At 62.9% G+C, this 25,125-nt stretch overlaps 1 protein-coding gene across 2 annotated transcripts; it reads right to left on the bottom strand.

Annotated features, from left to right (window-relative positions):
- Positions 1 to 8,898: 8,898 nt before the first annotated feature.
- HM13 (histocompatibility minor 13) lies at positions 8,899 to 23,182 on the bottom strand. Of its 2 annotated transcripts, none has more exons than XM_090065090.1 (12): positions 22,934 to 23,179; positions 21,919 to 22,017; positions 19,417 to 19,499; positions 18,543 to 18,631; positions 17,933 to 18,018; positions 17,687 to 17,812; positions 14,934 to 14,991; positions 14,193 to 14,276; positions 13,828 to 13,864; positions 13,209 to 13,311; positions 12,681 to 12,766; positions 8,899 to 9,261 (listed from the first exon to the last, which is right to left on the bottom strand). In XM_090065090.1, the coding sequence occupies exons 1-12, from the start codon at positions 23,114 to 23,116 to the stop codon at positions 9,180 to 9,182; spliced, it is 1,116 nt and encodes a 371-aa protein (XP_089921216.1). In that variant the 5' UTR covers positions 23,117 to 23,179; the 3' UTR covers positions 8,899 to 9,179. The 2 variants fall into 2 exon arrangements, with proteins under 2 accessions (XP_089921216.1, XP_089921215.1); XM_090065089.1 differs by lacking the exon at positions 8,899 to 9,261 and adding an exon at positions 10,353 to 10,543 and having other exon boundaries at positions 22,934 to 23,182.
- Between the last annotated feature and the right edge of the window lie 1,943 nt (positions 23,183 to 25,125).

Here is a 25,125-nt window from a genome sequence, read left to right as displayed (position 1 = left end):
GATTTGCAACAATTTGACGCACGCACACAGTGTGACACACGCATACGGTTTCACACACAGTTTACAGCACACCCGCAGTTCAGCACACACACAATTCCACACACTCAGGCACACTCGCTGCCCCCCCAGTGGTGCAGGGAGCGAGGGGGCCGTGGGGAAGCTCAGGCCGGGTCAGGGGGTGCGGGGCTGCGGCTCCCCGAGGTTGCCCCGCAGCGCCTGGGCTGCCCCTGCTCCAGCTCCAGCTCCAGCTCCAGCTCCGTGAGCCGGGGGTGGCTGCGGGGCACCCTGGGCCCAAGGGCCTTGTGGGCCGGGCTTGACCCGGAGCTGGCAGAGGCACCGGGTCTTCCCAGGCGCAGCGAGGGCACCAAGGACAGGGCCCTGGTGCCAGGGTGGGGTGGGCACAGCTGCAGCTCTCACCCCTGCACCCAGCTCTCACCCCCCAGAGCTGCCAAAGCCCTGTCGTGCCGTGGGAGTAAGAGCAGGTGTGCCAGGTGCCCGGGAGGATTCACCCAGCACTGCCCCCCTGCCCTCAGCCTGGCCAGGATCCACCTCGGCCTCCTCCCCACGGTGCTCTCGCAGCGCCGAGCCCGGCAGAGGCTGCTCCACGGGTGCTTTGCTCTGGGAGCAGGAGTTTTTGCCTCTCTGGGAACTCAAAGGCCGAAAATGACTCCCAGGTTTCACTTCCTGCAGGTGATGCCAGCAGGCGCTGCCCTGGAAAGGGCATGCAGGGGCAAAGGTGGGTTCACGAGCATCCTTCAGCGTAAGCCGTGCACGAGGCCTGGGCAGCACAGAGCACAGACCAGACTGAGGGATCCTTCCTGGCTCGAACCCCCAGGGTAGGGCACCCCCAGGAGCGAGCCGATGCCCCTTTGCCCGTGGCAGTGGTGCCCATTAGAGCCCAGGCCACAGCCGCCTTGTGACGCCAGGTCAGCGGCCCGCAGCGCCAGGGCCTTGCAGCCGGCAGGGGTCTGCGGCTGACACCGACATGCCACATGACCACGGGCAAGTCACTTAACCATGGCACACCTAAGTTTCCCCATGTCCAACGTGGCTTTTCCAGGGGTTCATCTCTTGCCCCCAGCCCTGTGGCCCTGCAGAGCCTCCCAATGCCCCGAGCTGGTTCTTGTCACCGGATCCCCCCCCCCCCCTTGGCAGGGCTCCTCCAAAGCTGCTGGGCACAAGCCCCGCTGTTGCCCAAAGCAGGATGAGACCAGACCCAAATGCGGGGGCGGGGGGTAGTGGGGACCCCTGGCCCCTTCCCCCCTCGCACACAGCAGTGTGAATGCTGAGGCCTGGCTCTCCCCTTCCCCCCCAGCCAATCCCCCCACTTGAATGTGTGGCCTGTAAAGCAGATGAAACAGAGCCCAGCTGTGCGGAGGTATTGTTGGCGGCAGCAGGAAGCACTGATAGCCTCTGCAGCTGAACAAAGCCTGGGCAGGGCAGAATGGGGAGCCCCAGACAGAGCGGCTCCAGCCCAGCTCTCTCTCACAATCCCGCACTGATCTCCCATTGTTCTCCCTGCCCTCCCCAGCTCCGCGCTGACCTGGGCTGTGGGGCTGCCAAGACAACAGGATGTGAAAGTTAAAGGTGTTGGGGGGGGGATCCCAGCTCCGGCGCTGGGAAGGGGCAGCTGGGCCTGGGGACCAGGCTGCAGCCCCGAATGTGCATGACCACAAGCCCAGGAACCCCGAACACACATGTGCACAAGCCCAGCAGCCCTGAGCACATGCATGTGTGCATAAGCCCAGCAGCCCTGAGCACACGTGTGCACAAACCCAGCATCCCCAAGCATGAGTGTGCACAAGCCCAGCAGCCCTGAGCACATGCATGTGTGCATAAGCCCAGCAGCCCCGAGCACACGCACATGTGCATAAGCCCAGCAGCCCCAAACTTGCATGTGCACAAGCCGGATGGCTTCAAGCACGCATGTGCACACGCCTGGTAGCCTCAACCACACGTGCATGCGCAGGGTGCTCCCAAACATTTGTGCACAAGCCTGGTGGCCTCACACGTGTGCATGAGCAGTGTGGCCCCAAACACGTGTGTGCACAAGCCTGGTAGCCTCAGGCACGACACCCCCCCCCCCCCAGGAGAGCAGGCTGCAGCTGCCCAGGCCCAGAGCCGTCCCTCCCCTAACCCCCGTGGTCACGGCTGGAGAGGTTGCTGCGGCACTCGGGGCGGCCTCTGCTCCCACTGGCCTTCCATGGTCCAGTGGCAGCAATTTCGGCACCTTGCCTCAGGCCCTGGCAGAGCTGCCTCTCACCATACAGCCCTGGGGCCGTATACGAGGGCAGGTGGGTGCAACTGCCTCCCTGCTGCTTGGGTGAAGAATCCCTAGTGTGCACATGCATGCACGCACCAGCGCGCGCGCACACGGACACACAGGCCCCTCGCCCAGCATGCCATGCCCTTGCACGCGCCGGTGTGTGCACACATGCAGTGGCTCTGGCGGGCCGTGCACACAGGCACGCCCGTGCTCCTGCCGGCTGGCCTGCGCCGTGATGCCTGCCCTTGCCACAGCACGGCGGGGGTGGGCGGAGCGGCAGGTGATCGGGTGACTGCCTGGCGCCAGCTGTGGAGCTGCTGAATGGGGCCGTGGAAGCCTCCAGCTCCGGCGCAGGCGGCTCTGGCTGTCAGCGAGACGAAGCGAGGCCTTGCGCCAGGGCGGTGCTGCCCGTTCTCACGCTGCTCGTGTGTCTTTGCCCAGGCTCCCAGCCTGGTGCCAAGTCAGTGCTTCTCCCACCCCCAGCTCCCGGGTCTCCTTTGCACACCCAGCCGTGCCTCACGCCTCGCCGCCCACTTCTCCATGCCTCCACCCCGGCACAGGCCTCGCTTCCCGCATGGGGCTCCCTCCACCGGGACCCTCCTGCTTCCTGCATGCCCGTGCCCAGCCCTGCTGCACACGGGCGCTGGGGCCTGCCCAGGCTCCGTCCTCGCCCCCCCCGGCCGCTCTGCTCAGCCACGCAGAAAACGAGCAGCTTTAAACTGGCGCGGCGGAGCGGAGCAGCTTGGGAGGGGACAAGCCGGCACTTCCAGGCTAATTGCTGGGAGCACTAGACGCCCCCCGCCCCCCGGCTGGCTGCAACCTCCATGCAGAGGTGCGCCAGCTCCGGTCCCCAGCTGCCCTGCTGAGAGTGCCCCCGACAGCTGGCAGGCCCAGCCCGCTCCTCAGCCCGCGGCCCGATAAGCATCGCTTGGCTGGGAGCAGGTGCGCCGGGGACGGGCTCAGGTGTGTGCCCTCCCTGCTGCAGAGGCTGTGGGAACGCGGGTGGCCTGGCCCGGGGGGCTCAGCGTGTCCCCTTCTGCCTGCAGCTGGCGGGCCGCGCTGGGGGGCTGAGGCTGCTAGCACGCGGAGGGAGCAGAAGCCGAGGGGCTCCCGCCCTCCTGTCCGGCCAGCTCTGGTCTCTGCAGCAAAGCCCCTGAGCGTCGCGGGCTGCGCCGGAGCCGGCAGCAGCCCCCAGCGCCCCTGCCCCGCCAGCCCCCGCCCGGGCGCTGTTCCCGTGGCCCCCCTGGCCGCGGCCGAGGATTCCCAGGGTGGGCACGGGGCGGCCCCTCCATTCAGGCCCGGAGGAGCGGGTGGGGAGGGGGGTGCCCCGTTCCCACAGAGGCTATCAAAGCAGTTAATTAGCCCCCATCTGCCAGCAGCCCGGCAGCCGCGGCTGGTGGCATGTGAGGAGCTATTGAGGAGGGGACAATGTGCAGGAATGCTTTCACTGCCCCAGCCGGCCGGGGCGGGGGGCGGGGGCGCAGCTGGGCCCCGGAGGACAATGTGGAGGGACAGCCTCCCCCCAGCCCTGCTTAGATCCGTAGCCAGGCGCTCGGCCTGCATTAGCCTCATGTCAAACCTCAGGACCTGGGGCCGAGAGGTCAAGCCGCAGCCCCCTCCCCACAGGGTGGCCTGGCCCGGCCTGGGCTCCCTGCTCCGTGCCTGAGCTGCTGCAGGGCAGCCCTGATGCCTCGCCTGCCCCGTGCCTCAGTTTCCCCTCCGTGCTGCAGAGAGAGCGACGGGCTCCCCAGGAGAGGCTGGAAGGAGCCGCGCACCGACCTGCACCCCGCCATTGCCCTGCTGCGAGCCGCGGTGCCCCGCAGAGGTCCGGCCGCCCCGGGGAGCACCAGCGAGAGCCTCGCAACGCCCCCGCTGGAAGCCTCCGCATCCCCCTGGGCTGGGGAGGGTCAAGGTCGCCGGCAGCCTCCAGGCCAAGAGCTCCCTGCAGGCCCCTCCCGCGCGCCAGCTCGGATCCGGTTTGGTGACGGAGCCACCCGCCAGCGCCGGGCTCCTGGCAAGCGCGCTGGGAGCAGGGAGCCATCCCAGGCTGCTCCGCTCAGGCCTGCCAGGAGCCCGCAGGGAGGTGTCGGGAGCGCATCCCGTTGCACAGGGCCCTGGGTGCACGGGGGCAGGTGCTCGGGGGTCCCTCTCCCCGCTCCCTCTGCTCAGGGCGGGAAGGCCCGGGCTGCAGGGACAGGCTCCCCGGAGGGAAGGCGCTCAGAGCCGGCTCCGTGCCTGTTCCTCTCCCCCTTTGGGCACGGTGGGAAAAGCAAACAGGTGGCCGCAAGGCTGTCGCCGGCGGGCGCGGGACGTGGCAGCTTGGCCAGCCCTGGCCGGTGTCAGCGCACAAGACGCATCGCCTCATTACCATGTGAATTCTGGGAAAGCGGAGGACCGCCCGGTACCACCCCCCTCCAGGCCCCCCCTGCCAGCCATATGGCGCCCGCAGCGCGCGGGGCCGCGCCGCGCCGACGGATCCCAGCGTCTGGGAGCAGAGCAAAGGTTGCCCAGCAGCCGCGGATATCAAAGGCCCCGCACACTAAAGCCTATTCACGGGGGCTCTTCACAACAAGGCTCCCGAGGAGACCACACAAGGCAGGGCTGTTCCCAGGGCCAGCCCGGCTCTGTCCGGCAGAGGGGACAGGCGGGTGGAAGGGGACAGGGTCCGGTGGATGCCCCACAAGGCTAGGTCTGCGCCAGGACCCTGGGTTGCGCTGGGCGGGTGAGTCGTGTCCCCGACGCCTGCCCGTGGCCCACATCTGTAGCTGGGGAGCAGCCAGGCTTGCAGGGGCGGCTGGGCCTGGCAGAGCCACTGTCACGGAGGGGATTGCCTCCGGATCCAGCCAGAGCCTCCCCGCAGCTGCTACTCCCCGGAGCAGGGAGCCGGGGGCGGGAGGAGCCCCCAGGCCACACAGCATCCGTCTGGGTAGTTACCGACAGGCCAGACATCCCAGGAATGACCTGCGCGGGACACGCATACGGGTCCGGGCAGCCTTGCACACGCCCGGAGCCCCGACGCGCCTGCATGCCAGGACGGACGGGTGGAGAGAGGAGCAGCAAGACGCCCGTCTGGCAACATGCGTGGCAGACACGGCACATGTGCAGTGACATGCAGGGACACGGCAGGACACGCAACAGGCATGCACGTGACCTTGACCGGGCAGTACAGGCCATGTGTACCCTACGCACGTGTCCTGCCCCAGATCTGCAAACCCTGCAGAGACCCCAGCCCAGGGCAGCACAGCTGGAGCACAGGCCAGGCCCAAGAAACCCCCTTCATATGTGTCCCCCCCCACCCCCCGGCTCCATCCGCTGCAGCCCAGACCAGCCGGAGCCATGCGGCCCTTCCTGGGATTTATTCCAGCTTCCTGCCCCTCCTCGTGGCCAGCCCAGGCTGCAGCCACACACGCCTGCTTCCTTTCCCCGCTCGAGCTGGAGCTGCAACAAGGGCAGGGGCTGGCGCTGCCCCTGGCACCCAGCCCCAAGCCCCTAGCAGGATGGGGACCCTGCCCAGCCTGAGAGCAGAGGGCACAAAGCAGCGGGGTGCTGCCCCAGGCCTGTGCAGCACTCAGGGGCCCGGTGCCCCTGCCAGACAAGCAGAACCATGCGGCTCACCGGAGACAACCCAGCTCCGGCCCCCGGCACGGCTGGGCCCCCTGCTTCAGAACCAGCCCCAGCATCACTCAAGAGTAAACTGGATGCTTGTCTTGCTGGGATCCTGTGACCCCAGCTGACTTCCTGCCCCTTGGGCAGGGGGCTGGACTCGACGATCTCCCGAGGTCCCTTCCAGCCCTGCTGTCTATGACATCTATGAAATCACCCAGTCAGGCCTGGGGGGCTTTCGGGCTTGCATGAGCTGCTACAGCTGGCCCAGGCTTGCAAATGGATGGGGAGGGTCAGACCCTGAGAGGCTGCTGTGGGCGCTTTGGCCACCGCACCAGGGCAGCAGCCCGGGGCTGCCCAGTGCTCGGAGGACCACAGGCTGGGGAGCGGGAGAGGGGAAGACGCCCGGGGAGGCAGGGGCAGGAGCTGCACTGCTGCCATCTCCAGCCGGGGCCTTTCACGCAGGCCGGACAGGGTAGGAAAGCGTGGGGCGCGGAGGCTGCGTGTCCTTGCCAGGATTCCTGCCGGCTGCGCGGAGGCTTCCTGCCAGAGCGGCGTGTTTCCGCGGCCGGCCGACAGCTTTCCCATCTGGAGGGACCCCACGGAGAGGCGGAAGGGGGTCTCAGCAGCTGCCCAGACAGAGCGGAGCCAGGCCGGGCCGCAGGGCTCAGCCAGAGAGGCCGCGCGAGCCCAGGTGCAGGGCTGTGCTGGGGGGCAGCCGGGGCGGCGTGAGCCCTGCCCCGTGTACGCGGGGCAGGGGATGTTCCTGCGCCGTCGGATCCCGCAGCTCCCCGCACGACTCTTCCTGCCTGCCATTCCAGGGCAGAGCTCCTACAAGGGCCCCGGGCTTGCTGCGTCACAGCTGCCACGAGCTGCCTAGGGGCTTGTGGCGGCTGGGACAGGTCTCTGCACGGCCAGCATAGCTGGGGGCACAGGCAGGAGCCCCCACTGACCCCCAACAGCAGCTCCAGCTTTCCAGAGCCCGGCAGCAGGCTCAGCTCGTGGGCAAAACAGAGCCGGAGCCTGGCAGCTGTCTGGAAGGAGCGGAGCAGGCAGAGCTGAGGTCCGTGTGGAACAAGCCCGGCCGCGACGGCCCCAGTCCCTTCACCCTGCTTTGCCACAGCCAGGCTCCCTGAAGGTGAATGCTCGCCCCCAGCTAGCGGCTCCCCAGCAGAAACAATGCCACAGCGGGATGGGTGCAGCCAGAGCTGCCGGCATGGGGCAGGGTGCAGCCCTGCCTGGCCTGAGCACAGGCGACGCTGCACCCCAGCCTGCACCCCCCCTCCCCTGCCCCATCCAGGCATGGGGGGCATCAAGGCACTGCCAGGGCTGCAGGGTCCGGCTGCCCCCGCGCGCGGGGCTGGCGTGGGGCCGGGTGAGCGCAGCGTTCGCAGGGGACGCGGAGGCTGGCGCAAGCACATCTGGAGTCTAGACTCGGCGGCTCTGTGGGCCGGGCCTGCCGGCTGGGCCGTGCCCACACCCCGCTGCACTGTGTTTGCTTAGCTGGAGGCATTTAATTGGAATCCGAGTGGCCCCTCTCGTTCTTGTGGCCAGGGCTGCTGGAAGGGAGCAGGAGTCATCGAAAGCAGCTGGAGGAGGCGGCAAAGGGTCATTACGCGGCAGAAGACGCGGCGCCACTTTCGGGGCGCGGGGAGGAGCGGCTCAATACGGCTTTTGTGGAGGAGCTGCCAAGCCAGCAAATGGCCTGTTTGTTCTGGCAGCAGCCGGGGCAGCGCGGGCAGGGCCCGGAGACGCGCTGTGGGCCGGAGACGCCGGGCATGGGCTCGGCCATCCTGGGCGAGCTGCGACTGGCTGGAAGATGCCTGCGCCCTGCCCGAGCTCCGGTGCCAGCTCCTGCAGGCCTGGGGCACGTCGCCCGCGGGAGCGGGGAGGGTGGGGGGCGGCACCCGCGACACTGCAGGGACCCAGCGAGGAGACGCGTGCGCACCTGGGTGGGGGAGGCTATAAGGGTCCTGGGGCAAGACCATGGCCTCCAGGCCACGCTGGCTTTACCATGAAGTTTTGTTCCAGGGCATGGGGCAAAGCCCCTGCAGCCTGGGGCAGCTGGACACAGCAGCCTGCCAGGGGGGCCTAGCCACTCGCCATGCTCCGTGCTCGGGACAGAGCCGGCCCTGGAATCCTGCAAAGGCAGATCCCACCAGTGACCCGGTGCCCTGGGGCCAGGGGTCAGCAGCCAGCATATTAAATCTTGAGTGTGCGGAGGAGGGGTGGGGGTGTGCATGGAGAGGGTCACTTGGAAACAGCAGAGCAATGCAGGCCACCGGGTCACCGTGTCCAGGGGCAGGGCGGGTCACTGCGGGGCCAGCGTCGCACCCGCGTGGGGCGGCAGGCGGGCAGTGCACAAGGCCAGGGGTCTCTGCCCACCTCTGCTCCCGGCTGGAGCTTGGGGACAGAGAGGCTACTGGCACGCTGGGAGGCGTGTGCCTTGGGGAGCAGGTCACGGCCTGGCCCAGGTAACAAACCCTCTCCACCTACCTGGCCTCCCCGTGCACCTTCTTTCCTCCTCCACCACCCAGGCCGAGGCATCTCTGTGGGTCACCGCAGGCAGCTCTGCCCGTTGCTAGGAGGCTCCCACAGGCCAACCCTCACACGGAGAGGAAAGGGGCAGTGGAGACAGTGCCACGGCCACCTCTCTGCTGGCAGAGGGGGACGGGACCCTGGGCAAACAGTTCTGGGGGCACTGAGGAAGGACTGGGGCTTGGGACCCCGAAGCTGCACTCTCTGCCATGCTTTCAACCTCCGTGTATCAGCCTCCTTGTGCAAGCGTGCAGGGCACCACTACCTAGGCCCTGCCAGGGTAGGCGTGCCACAGCCACGAGCCTCCATCTGCCTCAGGACCCGCGCAGGGCCCTCGCTCCCCAGGTAACAACGCTGGAGCGCGCCCCGCAAGGAGAAAGACTCGGGGCATGGAGCGTGGCAGGCCCAGCGCAGCACTACCCCCGGACAGGAAGGCGCAGCCCCCGGTCCTCGCACCGTGAGCCTGGGGAATGAGAGGCGGGGGCTGCCCCTCCTTCGAGATGATTTAATATGAGAGAAAGCGAGTCCACGATACAAAATTTAAAAACCGGCCCCGCAGGGGCCCCCCCGCACCAAGGGGACGGCGATAAAATGCAGTGGGGCAGCCCTGCAGCTGGGGAGGGCAGGGGCAGCTGGTCCGGGCACACAAACACGATGCAGCTACATAGATGGGGGGAAAGGTGAGGCTTCTCGTCATCATCGCTTGTGATGAGGCTGGGGCCGGGTGGCCCGGCTCGGCCCAGAGCACCGAGCCCAGCCCAGACCTCCGAGGTCACTTCTCCTTCTTCTCCCCGTCTGTCAGTCCGTCCTTGGAGGCTGCAGGCACCTCCTTGGGGGTGGAGCTCTCCTCGTAGCTGGAGAGGAGAGAGGGAGAAGATGTGGGGGGAGGTTAAGCCCTTTCCTCCTGTGGGGAGGCTTAGCCTCGCTGCTGCGGAGGCCGCGCAGCCAGCACGGGCGCACATCACAGTAGCGGGGAGGGTGGCATCGAAGGCAAAGCCTGCCCGAAGGATGGGCCGGCTGAGCGGCTCGGCTCCCAGCACGGTGGGTAAAGCTCCTGGGTGCGTTGTGCCGGTGCGTCAGGGGCAGCAGGATGAGATCAGGACACGGGCCACAGGGACCCCGGCGCTGCACCCACCCTGTCAGACTTGTGCCTCGGGGCAGGGGAGGTCTGTCAGCATCGAGCCCCAGGCAGGATGAGGAGAGGACCTGGCTGCCCCATCCTCAGCATTCAACTGGAGATGGACTGAGCTTCCCAGCACTAGGCCCCGCGGCACACGGATGTGCACACACACGCGTGCGCGCGTGCATGCGCAACTCGGCGGGTATCTATCAGAGGCAGCTCCTAGGCATGTCAAGGCCATGCAGAAGTCATCGGTAAACAGTGCATTTCCCCACCACACAGGGCATGCAGAACCAGCATTTTCGGGCACCCCGGTCAGCTGGCAGCTGAGGGACGAGCGGCTCCGGCTCAGCCAGGGCTGGCCTGGGCAGGCTGCATGTGCAGCAAGGCACTCCGGACTCTCTCCAGGGCCAGTTCACTGCAGCCGCGTGGTCAAGGGAAGGGCAGGGGTAAGGGTCCGACAGAGACGCCATCCTGACACCCCAGTTCTGCACAGAGTAGGGTGGGGGGTGGAAGAGATATAGAAGCAGCAAAGCCTCTGACAGGAGCACAAAGCTGCTGCCCTCGTGCCCACCCTAGACAGTGATAAGTTGGCAACACCCCCTCCAGGCCTACAAGCAGATGATCCCTTGGGATCAGCTGGGACAGACTTGGCAAACAGGTGGGTTTTGACTGCACCCAGGATGGCGCGAGTGTGAAAGGGGCCCCAGCGCCAGGGGAGAGAGTGCAAGAGCAGGGAGGCAGATGGCTCCCCCCGAAGACAAGCTGCAGCAGGGAGGTAGAAGGAGCGAGCAGGGCAGGAGGACCCTTGGGGGACCAACCGTACCTGGCCAGAGAGGTAAGGAAAGGGCCTGGTGGGCGGAGGCTACATGGCGCTGGGGCTTTGCTGCCGGCGTCGGCGGGGGCAGGAGAGTTTCTGCTGCATGGAATTGGCCAGGCTGGCCGGTGAACCGGACACGGTGGGGAAGTGGGTAAGTCGCGGCGTGTGTGGCAAGATTTCAGCAGAGGATTCGTAGCTGCAGGAAAGACAGGAGGCAGGAGGGGAGAGGGAAGGAGCAGGACAGAGGAAAGAGAGAGAAAGAAAGAAAGAGAGATAGAGAGAAGGGAGTGAGACCCGCAGCAGCAAGAACTGTTACCTTGGGGAGCCTGCGGGTGCCGGCTGCTGCCCCTTTCTGCTGGCCTGGGGCTTGGGCATGGGAGCCAGTCTTCCTGGGAAGCCCAGGCAGCTCACGCCACTGTCAGAGACAAGCGCAGCAGTCCAAGTTCGTGGGCCGGGGGAAGGTGGGGAGGAATATGAAAGCAGATGGCAGGGGGTACAGCTGGCTGGGCCACTGGGCCCCACCTGGGCTGGGGTGGGCCTGATGGCCACAGTGAGGCAACAGACCAGCGCGTACCACAGCGCGAGCGGCGGGTCAGGGGTCCCAAAGCCCATGCCTACATGCCCAACACGCCATAGGAAGCCAGAGACTTCTGAGTGGCTCCGGTCTGTGGAGCACAAGGAGTTAACTCTATGCCTGCCCCAAACCCAGTCCAACAGCCCGGCCGCCCTGAGCTCCTGCCCCTGCTGCTCCCTCCACGCCGTCACGCGCGCACACGCAGAGCCTGGGGCACTTGTGGCCCCCGCAGCTCCCCTGCTCAGCCCTGTCACCAGAGCATGAAGAGCCGCCGGGCATGGCAGGTCCCCAGGTTCCTTGCACCCTGCACAGTGCCAGGCCTGGGGGTGGGGGGCAGGCTGCCAGCGGAGTGTGGCCAGAGCCGAGGGCGGGCAGGGCAGCCAGCCACATCCAGCCACAGCTTGGTGGCAGGCTGAAAGCTTTGGAGTGCCTCACGGGCATGGGGTGGAGAGGGAGGGGGGGATCCCTGCACCCAACAGAATTCCTAGGGGTGGGAGCAGTTTCCGGCCCTGCGGCAGATGAGCTCGATGCAGAGCTCCAGATGCTGGAGCCGTCTCAAGGGACGCGGGGTTCTGGGAACCTCCCCAGCCGCTGGCGCTCCCCCAGAGCCGGCGCCTGCCTGTGCAGGGCCAAGCTAAGCTTCCCCACTGCTGCCACAGCCCCATGCCCCATTCACTGCAGCCCCGCCGCGACCTGGGTAGCAGCAGAGCCACAGCGGACCCAGCAGCAGGGTGCCATCTCTGCAGGGTTCCCCGTAGCCTCTGCTTTGGCACAGAGCTCTCTAGCCTGGCTGCAAGCCTTCAAGGGCCTTGCTAGTGCCCCCGCAGCCTGTCCTCACGCACTTCCCAGGCAGGGAGGTGATGCAGCAGTGGGCGGGTGAGTCACGGGCATGTGTGAAGGGGCGGCAGGAGGCCAGGTGCACAGGAAGCACGAGGGTGGGGGCCTCGAGCCTGCAGCCACCTGCACCAGCCAACACCCAAGGCCAGGCAGGTGCTGGCAGGGCAGGGACACTAGAAACGTCTGCGCCGGGCAAGCAGGGGAATCGCGGCTTCTCTGGGGCTGGCAACTCCCACCTGGCTCCATCCATCAGCTCTATGCTGGCCCAAGGGGCACAGACAGGCCGCTGGGGTGCCTGGGGGGAGCTGGAGGCTGCAGAGCAAGGGTCCTGCTGCCAGGCTTGAGCTCTCCAGGCTGCGTGACACATGGGAAGGCTCAGCAACTAGGGAAGGTCTCCCGGACTCTCTGCGCATGCGGCCGGCCCCCAGAAGCTCCCCCAGCACTGCAAGGAGCCCCCCCAAGACAAAGAGAAGCCACAGCCAGTAGTGGAGCCCTGTGACCAGGGCAGCAGGAGGGGCTGGGTCAGGCCAGAGGACACCAGTATCACGCCGGGCAGGAAAGCACTGGGGTTGAGGGCAGACAGGCTGCCTCTGCCCTTGGCAGCTGCTGGATAGTGGGACTTGGCGCTGTACTGCCTCTCAAGCCTTCCCCAGCCGCTCTGGGTCACACCTACGCCCCTCCCTGCGGCCCCACCCTCCGACTCACACAGACCCACAGGTGCTGCAGTGATGCCTCAGGTCACACAGGAGCTAATTCACACACCAAGGCAGCAGCTACAGGGCCAATGTGTACAGTCACAAATTCAAGAATTGCTCCCCCGCCCCTTACGCCCCAGTGAGCTCATACGGGGCTCACACCCTGCCCTGGCCTAGAACTCGGGCCCAGGAGCCTTCTTGCACTTCCTGCCCAGCCAGGTGCTTACCTGAACATTTCAGTGACTTCTCCCTTCGCCAAAGCCACGAGGAGAGGGAACCCGATACAGGCAGGGACCAGGTACAGCAGCGCCGGCTGGGGAGAGCAGAGGCAGTTATGACACAAACTGGCTGGAGGGGCTTACGGGCATGAGCTCCGGAAGAGCCAGCGGGGCAGACGGCAGCTGGAGGTTGGCACCCAACTACCAGGGAGGCCCAGGCCCAGCGCAGGATGGCACTCAGCTTTGTGGCCTGCGGGCTTTTTTCTGTCCTACTCCAGAAACCTGTATGGTCCCAGTCCCGAGTTTGTACCTCAGCAAGGTGAGAACCTGAAAAGCCTCCAGGTCCCCCACCCTGAGCCCACGAGAGGGGGAAGGTTCAGCACCCAGGACAGGGGCGCTGTGCCCTTGCTGACCCTGCCATACCCCTTGCCTGGGCAGGCTCCCCGGGCCAACGCTGATACCGTGGTATTATTGGCCTGCTGGAGGCTGGTGGCACCCGAGACAGCGATGGCAGGAAGTGGAGGGGAGGGGGCTCACCTGGGCATGTTTGAAGATGTGCATGATGAAGATGGTGAGGCCCAGGCCAAAGATGTAAGCCACGAAGCTGGTGTAGAAGTACGTGTGCGTGTTCTTCTTCAAGCTGTGAGGGAGCGGAGGGGTCAGCCTGGGCCCTCAGACCTGTGACATACCCCAGCCCTGGGCATGGCCAGGGCAGGACTGACAGGCACCCCTGGGGACAAACTCTGAGCTTTGCTCGTGGAGCTGCCGGATGGAGCGGCCACAGCTGGGATGATCCCAGTGAGTGTAAGGGGCAAGACGTGGGGTGGGAGTGTGGCAGGGGGTGCTGCAGTGAGGTGTGGTCAGCAGCCCATGGCCGCACGCTCCCATCAGTCGCTCTAAAGCGGGACAAGTGTTGGCTGTGACTCTCTGCCGGGGTGGGGGGAATTCCCAGTAAGTCGGGGAACAATGCTGCAGTGGCCACTGAGCCCTGGGGCATGAGGTGCGAGAAGTGGTTCTCTTCTGAAACTGCCTGCCCACACCCCGGCAATGCCTGCCTGCGAGCCACCCCTGGCTGCCCAAGACCCCAGGCGCTCCTCTTAGACCGGTCTATGGTGGCCGAGCACCGTGGGACACTGCCAGCGCAGGCGTGGCTCACCTGATGTCGAAACGCAGCAGCAAGGCAATGAAGATTCCTGCAGGGGGAAAGGCACCGTCAGTGCAAGGCAGAGGCAGCAGCTGCGAAGCGAGCAAGAGCTCACGCCTAGACCGCGCGCTCGGAGCAGTCACAGGCTGCACAGCACCCTCTCGCGGCTGGATTCGGTACTGAGCCGAGGTGGGACGAGGCACCCCCAAGTGACCCGTGTGATGCAGAGGCAGGTGAACAGCTCAGGCAAGGGCTCAGGGGTCCCCACTCTGGACCTCGCACCAGGCGCATGTCCTTTTCCAGCTGTTGCCCACACCCGGCCCCAGGAGCCTGGAGGCTGCAGGTTCAGTCCTGAGTAACTGGAACCCCCTCCTCACCTGGAATGACAATATCTCCCAACCCCAGCATGGCGAAGTTGTCAGCTTCTAGCCCCTTCTCCAGCAGGTCCTGGGGGAAAACCACTGGGAAAGAGAAGGGCATGTGAGCAAAAGGGAAGAGGCTGGGCATATACAGCCCCAACCCAAGCTTGTTCCTGGGTAGGGACCAACCCAGAGAGGGGGCAGGTGGGTCTGTGTAGGAACGAGCTGCAGACTCAGGTACCCTCAGAGCTGGTTATCACGTGCAAGATGCTGCATTGCCCTTCCATAGCTGATCAGCGCAAACCCAAAGCAGCAAGGAGCCACTAAGGTGTTCAACACCCACCCTGAGGCATCACTTCCCCATCTGCTTCACACCCAAGCCCCCAGACAGCTGTCACCCTGCACCCAACCTCATGCCACATATAAGACATGTCAGCAATGGCTGAACAGACTCCCTTTGCACTGCCTGTATCCCATGAGGAAGAGCATGAGTCCCAGCCTAAATGACCGACCCAGCTGGCTGCACTACAGCTCTGCCACAGTTCCCACTGCTGCAGGAACCTGGACACCCCCTCGGCTGCCTGGAGGGCCCATCCTGGCACCCCATGGAAAGGAAACCCAGGAAGGAGAACACTGCACTGACACATGAAGACACCACATGATGTACATGAGATAGGCAGTGTGTGGGGCACAGGCAACAAAGGAGATCAACTACAGCAAGGCACACCCCCCACCCAGGGACAGCAGAAATCAACTCACATTTTATTGGCGCCTCAAATGATTTGGCAACAGTCACCATCACGTTGGTGCCGAAGACCTAGGAAGGGGCAGAGCAGGGCAAGATGAGAGCAGCTGTACAAGCAAGAAGGGAAGAACCTCTTACCCAAATGTGGCCTGGCCCCGGCCAAACCCCCACAGGGCCAATCTGGGCCACACCAGTGGGAGCGCTGTCAGTCCTGCCCCCAGGAGCTCTGTGCCCTGCTCTCCAGTCCCAGGGCAGGGGAGATCACGAAGGGCCGGCAGGCAGCAGTCAGGCCGAGAGCGTCCCCCCTGCCAAGCCAGCAGCCGAGTGCCCCCTGGCGGCCAGCCGGCGGAGGCTTGGCAGTCAAACAAAGCAGGTTTCCAGGGGGGTGCTGCGGCCGGCTCCATCCCGGCCTGCCCTGGAGCAACAGGCGAGTCCCCCTTAACTCAGATGAGACCCGGGTCACACACAGGGGGCTCTGCTCTGATTGAAGACATGTCAGTTGGGACCAGACCAACCCCAGGAAGGTGCAGTGGTCCAGGCCCGAGCAGCGGCTGGGCCCCAAGCCAGCCAGCTGGTACAGCTGAAAGCTTTACCCAGGACCGGACTCAGCAGAAAGGGATATGCTCGTCAGAGGCGATTGCAGTTTGCACCACAGGGCACTGTCCGTTTCAAGCACCGGCTACTTGCTGTTCACTGGACTGTGAATACATTGGCCACTGTGAACCTTCACTTTGAATTTCAGGGTGTCTAGTTGTACACACGTGCTGTTGGCCTAACCAGATCTGACGCCAGTTAGTTCCTGGCCAGTGAGGCCCAAGAGCTGGCACTCAGAAGCACCTGAGAGCACGTGGGATGTGTGAGATTGCTACCGCTGGGCTGCGAGGTCACAGAACTCCAGCTAGGGCCCTAGGGAGCCTCCTGCAGACTGTGCCCCGAGGCACCCCCGAGGACACAGGAAAAGTCTACTGCTGCTACTCTGTGAAGCTCCACATGAGGCTACACGGGTCCCAGCCCCACATGCACGTCAACTGGCTTCTCGCTTCCTTGCTGCGAATCACCCAAGATCCCACCTTGCGAATACATCTCCAAGATCCCTAGCGACTGCTTGCCAACAGGCCCAAATCAGCGAAAGAGGCTGCACCTCTGAGACAAAGACAAGCCCTTCACATGCACCAAGAACCTCAGGAAGCCATGCTGGGGACTGTGTGCGCAAACAGAGCATGAGCATCAGCCAAGGAAATCCACATATGCTCAAGCAGGGAAACTGAGTCAGCAGCGATGGTATCAGCTCTGCAAAGGGGCAGGTTTGTCTGGTTAGAAAAAGAGTTGCACCAGGAAGAGCATAAAGGGATTGCACAGCAGTGAAACACCTGACATCCCAGGTCAACATGGCTCTGGGGGCTGTGCGCGCTCACGTGGCTCAAGCCTCCACCCCAAAGCAGTGGAAAACCAGCACATAAACTCACAAAGCCAGCGCTATTGGATTTATTAAATACCAGACTGGGCAGGCATTAGGCAGTGACTAGAGAACAGCACAGCGCACCTCTATTTGAACAGAGAAAAGCAGTATCCAGGGCCCAAAGGCCCATTGTCTGACCTCAGCTGTTTGCAAGCTTTTGAAGAAGCACAGAAGGAAAGAAAAGGGTAGAAATGAAAAAAAACAAAAACCACAACCGGGGGTGTAGCTGGTACCAGTCTAGCTGGAGAGCCTTCCTTGACAGAGATGTGCATTGGCAAGAAACACATAGTAGATCTGATCTGGACTTGAACACAGTGCCTGATCCAGTGCCATTCGGGATCCTCAATCAGCGGAAGGCCAGGCCAGGTAGAGAATGGCAAGATGGGTAAGGAGCTGGCTAAGGTAGAGTTGATAATGGGCTATGCTGAGAGGAGAGCTGTCTGGCCGTGGAAGGGCACAAAAAGCATTTCCCAGGAACAAATTTTGGGGTTGATCTTATTTAATGCTTTCATCAATGATCCTGGTGTAAAAAGCAACACTGCACTAATGAGACCTGCAGAGAGAGCTGGGAGAGAGGGATCGCCCACACAAAGGAGAATCTGAATATCCTAGATGAGCTGGAGTAAAGGAGATGGGATGAACTGCAAGGGTAGGAGACACAGAGTCACTGCAGACAGTTTTGTTCCGATCTCTGAGAATGTAAGTGGAGAGGAACAGAATGGGGAAGGCCTGGCTGTGCTCACTGCTCACAGGAAAACCAGGACCCGCTGGGAGGGCATGGCTGAGGAGGTCACAGGAAAGCCCAGGGCAGGCAATCCCAGCTGAGAGGGATATCTGTGCTGCTATGCAAGGCCCTGGTGAGAGCTCCTCTGCAATGGCGCATGCGATTCTGGCCACCCATGTTCAAGAATAACTCAAACAGGAGCAGGCGCAGAGAATGGCGAGGCAGGAACGGAGAGGGAACAAGCCTGGCTGATTTACCCTCACAGAACAGAGGCTGAGAGAGGACACATCAGAACTCCCAACATATCAAGGAAGGAGGGGGCCATTTTAATCACAGGACAACCCCTGTGCAAAAACAAACTGGGTCAAGTGGCCCAGAAGAGCTCTGGGCTAAGAACAAGCAGCCAAGCTCTGAACTAGCCTCCTCCGGGCTGTAGCAAGGGCTGAGCACCAGCTCGTTTCCAGGGCAGAGCTCGGGCTGCTTGCAGCAGGGTAACTTGACGTGGCCCTGCGCTAGCAAGGGATGGGCACCTGGCTGGGCCACGGTGCACCCATCCTGCCCCTCCCACAGTTACACCCACTTACCCAGAACACGTCGTAGATGAAAAGCCCTCCAAGCAGGATGCAGCCAGTGCTGACGTTGTTCAAGTGCAGCAGCTCCACCCCGTTGAGGGAGAAGGCAAGCCCAAAGAGGTTGTTGGCGATCCAGTGCTGGGAACAGAGCATTACACCAGTGGCTCAGAGACTAGCTTTCCCTACATGCAACCCACTGAGGCTCCCTCATTCCTCCCCCAGTGTGGCTCACCCCTGCTGCCCCGCTCCGTGCCCTACCTTCCTCAGCAGGTACCAGACCCCCACGACGCTGCTCATAGCCAGGCACACAAGGTCCTTGGTATCAAACTCATAATTCACAATCTCTGCAATGACATAAGGTTGTGAGGCCACCTCATCTGGACAGTGTCACCTCCAAGCATGCGCTATGGGGGACATGGGGCTCTGTCTGCAGCTCCAATGAGCTCAGGGGACACTAGATATTAAAAGCCTTCTACCTTTTCCATTACTTGTTTTGCTACCAATGGGGACTACTTGTTCAGGGAGAAGCATGTGGCCTTTCGTCTGAATGTCAATGGGTTTCACGCCCACCGAGGCATCCTGCACCAGCGCATGGGCTCTCAGGGGTAGCTATGGCCCAGGAAACTGGCTCTATTCTTGGCTCCAGCTCTACAGCATCCTGATGCTGGGATCTTCTGCTGAACAGAAGGCAGCAGACAGGAAGCCAGAGCGCCGAGATCTCAAGGACAAGTGCCTGGTGTCCAGACAGGCCTGAGCTGGAGCCAAAGGATGCGAGAGGCAGAGCTCCCAAACTACCAACTCGGGGGTGCAGCAAACACAGATGAGCCAAGAGTGCAAGAGCCCCACAAAAGCTGGCAAGCTGACGTACCTTCCTTGGCCTCCCCTGAGCCCTGGGTGAAGAGCAGCTGGTACTGCTTGCTGGGGAAGTTAGCCGGGAAGACTTTGTTCATCATGGGGCTGGAAAAAGAGACAAAGCGGGTCAATCCAACAGGAGTCCCGGGGGTGTGATATGCTTCCCCCACCTCTGGGATGGCTGCAGGACACATCAGACATCCACTCTCAGTGCTTCTCCTCCCAGTCTGATCTCTTAACACCTAGGGCTGGCCCTTTCTCAGGAGAGCGCTCAGGCTTGGACAGCTAGAGACCCTGGGTGGGGAAAATGGGAGCTGGGGCAAAGCCAACTTCTCTCCAGTGTGTGGGGCAGGCTAGAGGGACTCTTGGTGCTGGAATGATTTGAGAGAGATTAAACTGACCCTGGGAAGTGTGGGTCATCCCTGGGTTGCCCTGAATTTGGATTACGTCTGCAGTAAAGCAGCCCAGAGCTGCATTCCCATCTCCTGCTCTACCCTATTGGGCCACAGTGCTGCTAGAAGCTCCACCTCCAGCTTTCATTGGGCTTTGGGCTTTTCCAGCTGGTTTCCCAAACTGGGTTCAGCAAGTCCCAAGCTCTTGCAAGAGGATCTAGGCCATTCTCTCAACTGCCACCTCAAAGCCAGCCACCACTAAGGATGGTCTCTGGAGAGGGCTGAACATGCCCTGCACCCCTACAGTGTGATCAGAGTCCATTCAAACTTCTGCAAGCAAGATGGACTAGTTCATACAGTGCTGCATGGACCTGAAGCACCGGGGCTCTGCGGCCCACGGTGCAGGAGCTGAGGTGCACTGACAAGACAGCCAGTGGGAGAGCTGGCTGGTACAAGACCTGGCACCAAGCCCAGCTCCCCTAGACCCCCTGGACTTACCTGATGGTGTGGGACAGAGCAAGAATCCCCAGGACGAAGAAATACATGGAGAGCAGGAGGTTGATGTATTCTTGAGAGAAGATCTGGAAGGCAGAATGAGAGGCACTTAGCACAGTAGTCACAGGTCACAGTCACTGTCCTTTGTGTGGCAAGCAGCACAAGACTGGAGCCAGAAGGCACAAATGGATCAGAGAGCAGACCCATACCATGCCCTGCTTTATCCCACAATATTATTAGCCCCCCTGCCCTTTGCTATACGCAAGGGCAACCTTATAGGCTGCATACCCCACCATGATTTTTCAGGCACTAACCCCCCAGCTCAAGCACAACGTGCTCTCAGCTGCTCGAGGCTGCCTTTGTTTTCTTCCTAGAGTCTCCTAAAAATAGACATTCAAATGCAAACTCTCCTAGCAGAGCCAGGTCATGACAGCTACTGTAAACAAATGAAAGAGCAGATGCTCCCGGAGCCACGTGAATTTGGTGGAATGGCAAAGAATCCAGGAGGAGAAGGGCTGCAGGGCCTGCTAACCCATCCCACCAAGCATCTCACGTGCTTAGAGCTGACCTGCCTCAGGTACTCACCAGCCAGGTGTAACGTGTCTGGCAGGCAAGGGATGACAGAAGTGCCCGAGCAGCACTGCTGACATCTTCACAAGCAAGACACTGAAGAGGGCAGCTGCTTCCCTGACTGGCCAGGAAGGAGCCCTGGATATTTGGTTAGCACTAAGCCACAGTCAGTAGTGCCTGGCTCATACTCCACTATGGTCCGCAGGGACGAAAGGGGTCAAGGCCCAGGCTTTCAGGACTTGTTGCCCAGGGTTCTTTAGGAGTTGTCCTCACCCTCCCCACTGCTCACATCACTTGTGTCAACCAGTTCTGTTCAAAGCTCCTAAGGCCACTCCACCTCTGAGCATCCACAAGCAGGAGCCTGGAAGGAGCTGGAGGACACTACGAGTGCCTGGGAAAACATGCTGGTCTAGCTAGTCTGGGGTCTCAGAGGGTGGAGGGGTGCACAGATGACTTGAAGGCCACGAATACCGGTTCAAACTGAAGTTTAGACCAGTTTCATTGCCTCTCCCCAGGGCACCTGCAGTGGTTCAGTGAGTACAACTGGAACGACTCCAGACCAACTTCAGTAAGCAGAGCAACCTTTCTGATCCAGCAGGGCCTGATGCATGCGCTGCCGCGACTTTGGAGGGCTCTGGCACATTCACCGAACCCAACAGGCTGGTTTCACACTTCTCGGTAGCCCCCCCACCCCCGGAAACAGATTGGGCCTTGTTTGCCAGTTAATTGCAACTGCTTCTTCCACCTTGGCAGCTGGCTGAATAGCTGGCAATCACTAGTGCCTCCAGCAGCAGTTGGAGCAGTATGTGAAGCAAAGCATGGAACAGCAGGAAGTCAGCAGGATTTACAATGCAAATATCCTTGTTAACCTCTGCCTTCAGTTAGGGCATCAGACCAGAGTCAGCTCCACAGTGCAGCGGGCAAAGCTGAAGAGCCTCTGCAGTCTGAGCACCAACTACAGTTTCCAGGGACTCTCTGGCCTCCTTTTAAAAGCAATTCCTTGTGGACACAGGCCTGGGCTGATCAAAAAGCAACATGATGCAGGGAAAAGGCCGTGAGTCAGAGGTCTCAGCCAGCACCAGGCCTGAGCAGTCCCATGATGCAGATGCTGCTGCACTTTGCTCCCCCATCCGTTCCAACTTCCTGACTCCTTGTTCCATAAGGCACCCTGGGTGGGCTCATGGGCAGAGTGCTGTCCACAACCCAGGTATAGGTGAGCACGCCTGTCCTTAATGTGCTCTGCTGCCTAGCAGGGCCTGCAGGGTCTCCCACCCCTCTAGTGACATACTGTACATGCAGGTAGTGCAGCCTGCAACAGGGTGGGCTACAATCATGTAGACAAATGGGAGAGCCCAGAGGAAGGCAATGAACACGGCTGGGGCACGTGACTTGTGAGGAGAGGCTGAGGGAGCTGGGCTTATTTAGTCTGGAGAAGAGAAGACCGAGGGGTAACCTTCAACTCCTTGCAAGGAGGCTGCAAAGAGGATGGAGCTGGACTGTTTTCAGTGGAGGCAGATGACAGAACAAGGAGCAATGGTTTCAAGTTGCAGCAAGGGAAGTTGAGGCTAGATATTAGGAAAACCTCTCAGAAGGAGGGTGTTGAAGCACTGGACCAGACTCCCCAGAGAGGTGACAGAGTCTCCATCCCTAGAGGTTTTTAAGACCCAGGCAGACAAAGCCCTGTCTGGGACCATGTAGCTGGGGCTGGTCCTGCTTGGAGCAGGGGGCTGGACTAGATGCAACCTCCTGAGGTCCCTCATTGCCTACAACTCTATAAACAGCACTGGAGGGCATCTCCAGCTGTGGCCTGCTGTGAGTAGATCTGGACACAGAGGCAACCTGGTAGAGACAGGGAAGGAACAAAAAGCAGGAGGGACCCAGTACACACTTAGTACATCCTGCCCTGTCCACACAGGACCTCGGCAGCTCGCTTACCTTAAAGAAGAGGTAGAGTCCTAGCAGGGTACAGCTGGCTACGATGGGGAAGCGTGCAGCGTCTCGGCTGGTGATGGTCTCCGGCATGTCAGAGGAGTTCTGAAGGGGTGAAGATGAGGCTGAACCCACGTCATTCGTGCACATGTGGGTAGAGGGCCAGACCCCACAGCTCGGTGGGGGGCCTCATGCCGTGCCCCACCAGGCAGCAGGCTGCCTCGGCACCCCTGCGGGCAGCGCTTCGCCAAACGCAGCAACGGCATCCGACCAGTGCCGCTCGCTCTCTGGAGAGCAGGGGACCGGGTCTCATCCCGCGCCGCGCGCCTGGCTGGGGAGGGGAGGGGAGGGGAGGGCCGGGCAGGGCGAGCCGAGCATGCAGCCACTCTTCGTGCTCTCAGCTCCCATCTGTGCAGCCATTTGTTGATTACCCTCTGAATGACATTTCTCTCCGGTCACCTCTTTCTGCCCCCCCTCGTACCAACCCCCTCCTCCCCGAATAGCAGGACAGATGCAAAGACGACATCCGTTCATTTAAACCCTTGCACAGGCTTCCCCGACACGGCCCCCTCCTCCTCGATCGCTGCAGCCCGGGGAGACGAAACAGCGGCTCGGCTGCATGGCAAGAGCACCTGTCGTCCCCGCCCCCCTGGGAAGAAACAACGGCCGCACTGTACAGCTGGCAGTTGCTGTTTGGCTGACGGAGCTGGATGCTTTCACAACCCTGGGGCGCACCGATCCCCCGGCTCGGAACATTTCCAGGCCGCGGCGAGGAGAGGGAAGGGGCCGAGGCAGCGTGGCAGGGAAGGGGCGACCCTGCGTAGTGGCAGGGAAGGGGCGACCCTGCGTAGTGGCAGGGAAGGGGCGACCCTGCGTTGGGGGGGGGGGGGGGGCGAGCCGTGGGGCCTTCCAGGGAGGCTCGGCGGGTCCTGGGGGGGAACGAGGGCGCTGGGGGAGGTGTCCACGGAGTGGCACTCAGCAACGGGGATGGGGAGAGGGGGCTGAGGGGGGGCACGCGCACCTTGCTCTTGGCGCAGGCGACGGAGCGCAGCGCGCCGAAGAAGATAGGCAGCAGCGCCATGAGCACCAGGCTGCCGTAGGCCAGCGCCATGCCCTCGGCCGTGGCGGGCGGGCGGGCCGCGCTCGGGGCCGGGGCGGCCTCGCTGCCGTTGAGCGCCTCGCCCGGCGCCGCGGCCTGCTCCATGCTGCCTCCCGCCGGCCCGCTTCCGGCCGCAGCGACACGTCCCCTTCCGCCCGGAACTGCGTCACCGCCCCTGGCAACGCCCCGCGTCGCTAGGGTCCCGCCGCCGGCCTCGCCCCCGGGGCAGGCGGGGCCCAATCAGCGCGCGGCCCCCCAGGCCGGCCTATGCCCCGCCCCTCCCCGGTCAGGCCGCGCCCCCTCCCCAGGCCGCGGCGCCTTCGGGCTCGGCCGCGCAGCTCTTTTCTGCCTGGGGTGGGCACCGAACAAGAACCCTCCGCCCCCGTCGTGCGGCGCCGCCCAGACAGGCCCACCGCAGGACTGGGACCCCGTTGCTTCCGGGTGGAGGCTGGGCCGCGAGAGACGAGGCCCCCGCTCAGGCCCTGGGCCGGTTCAGGAGGGGCGCGGAGGGGGGGCCGCTTCCGGCCCCCCCGGCCGGCGAGCCGCGCGGATGCAGGAGTCGGGCGAGGGGGCGTGCAGGAGCTCTTGAGGGAACGGCTCCCGGTGCTGTTTAACCACAGAGCCATCAGAGGGCAGCCAAATCCAGCCCGTGGGAGCGAAGACGGCTCAGCCGGGTCCTGCAGCTCTGCCTGGGAGGGAGCAGGGGCTCGCAGGGGGAGATCAGCTCCACTCCCCGAGACCAGGAATGACAGCGGGCAGGAGGGAACCACCGGACCAAGCACAAGAGCACAGATGTAGCAGCACTGACTAGCGCATGGCTGTGATTCTGGTCGGGCCAAAGACACGTGCATTTGTCCCGTGAAGCCAGGGCTCCAGAACTTGAAGGTAGTGAGCGCTTCTTCCCTTCTCAAGTGAGGACGCAACAGCAAGGCCCTCTGGACAGAGGGCTGGGTACCAAATCGAGCCGCCTTCCCTGGCTGATGTTGGTCCGGTTACTGAAGGCTCCTATCCCTGGAGAGCACAACGGGATGCCAAATACAAGAGGCCTCTCCTGGGCCTGGGGACGTGGACGTGGCGGCCTCCTGCCACAACCAGAGCATGTCCTGGAGGGTCAGGCAGCTTTGCTCACGTTGCTCCAAGTGTGCTGCCCACTCAGCCTTGCTCATAGCTGTTTCACCCATCTCGCTTGCCCTCACTGCCTCCGCCGGCTCATGGGGAAGGGCTGTGAGTGAGGGGGGCATGGATCGGGACCACAAATATCACCCCAAGCCTAGGGCTCCCTGGGGCTGGGGATACAACCCGACTCCTCTGAATGTCCTGCCCTCACCATGGACCCTGGTGCCCCTCTCCCTCCTCCCAGCCCACCTGCAGCAGGGCTCTGCAAACAGCTCCCTCCATAAAAATGCCTCTGAAGTGAAAGCAAACTTTCCATGCAGCTGGCAGAGGGCCAGGGCGCTGCTGGAAAATTGGCTGAAATGTGTGTTTTCTTTGTGAATATTTCCTTCCCTCCTGGGTTTTCTCTGCTCAACTGCTCTATGCCCGTACTGCCTGCCTGCAGGCCCCTGGCCTCTTCCTCCTCTGCCATGGGGAAGGGGTGCATTCGGGCTGCTGGCCCATAGCTCTCCCCGCTACACAGCTGGTTCCAGAAAAGATATCACAGAAAACGGGGGTTGGGAGGGAGCTCAGGAGGTCACGTCTAGTCCAACCCCCTGCTCCGAGCAGGACCAGCCCCAACTACATCATCCCAGCCAAGGCTTTGTCTACCCGGGTCTTAAACACCTCCAAGGATGGAGACTGCACCACCTCTCTGGGTAACCCGCTCCAATGTTGCGCTCACCCCGGGAAGAAGTTAGTCAAAAGCAGAACCTGAGACCCTGCACTGATGGGAATTTGGGGGAGGGCTTAAACAGCTGGGCCCCAACGTGACCCGGATCTCCCCTGTATTCCCAGCGTACGTGCCTTGCGGGGTGGCAGCACTTGTACATGTGACGACATATGGGCCCACAGAGCCGCAGTAATGGGCAGTGTAGGCTCGGCAGTCCAGCACCTTGTCTGGGCTAATCATCACCCAAGTAGTTTAGCCCCTCGAGGGATCACACCAAGCTCCAAGCTGC

Source organism: Crocodylus siamensis, chromosome 10 (genome assembly GCF_052110815.1).
Source record: "Crocodylus siamensis isolate JL-2025a chromosome 10, ASM5211081v1, whole genome shotgun sequence".
Taxonomy (NCBI): domain Eukaryota; kingdom Metazoa; phylum Chordata; order Crocodylia; family Crocodylidae; genus Crocodylus; species Crocodylus siamensis.
This window is presented reverse-complemented; position numbering and strand designations above follow the sequence as displayed.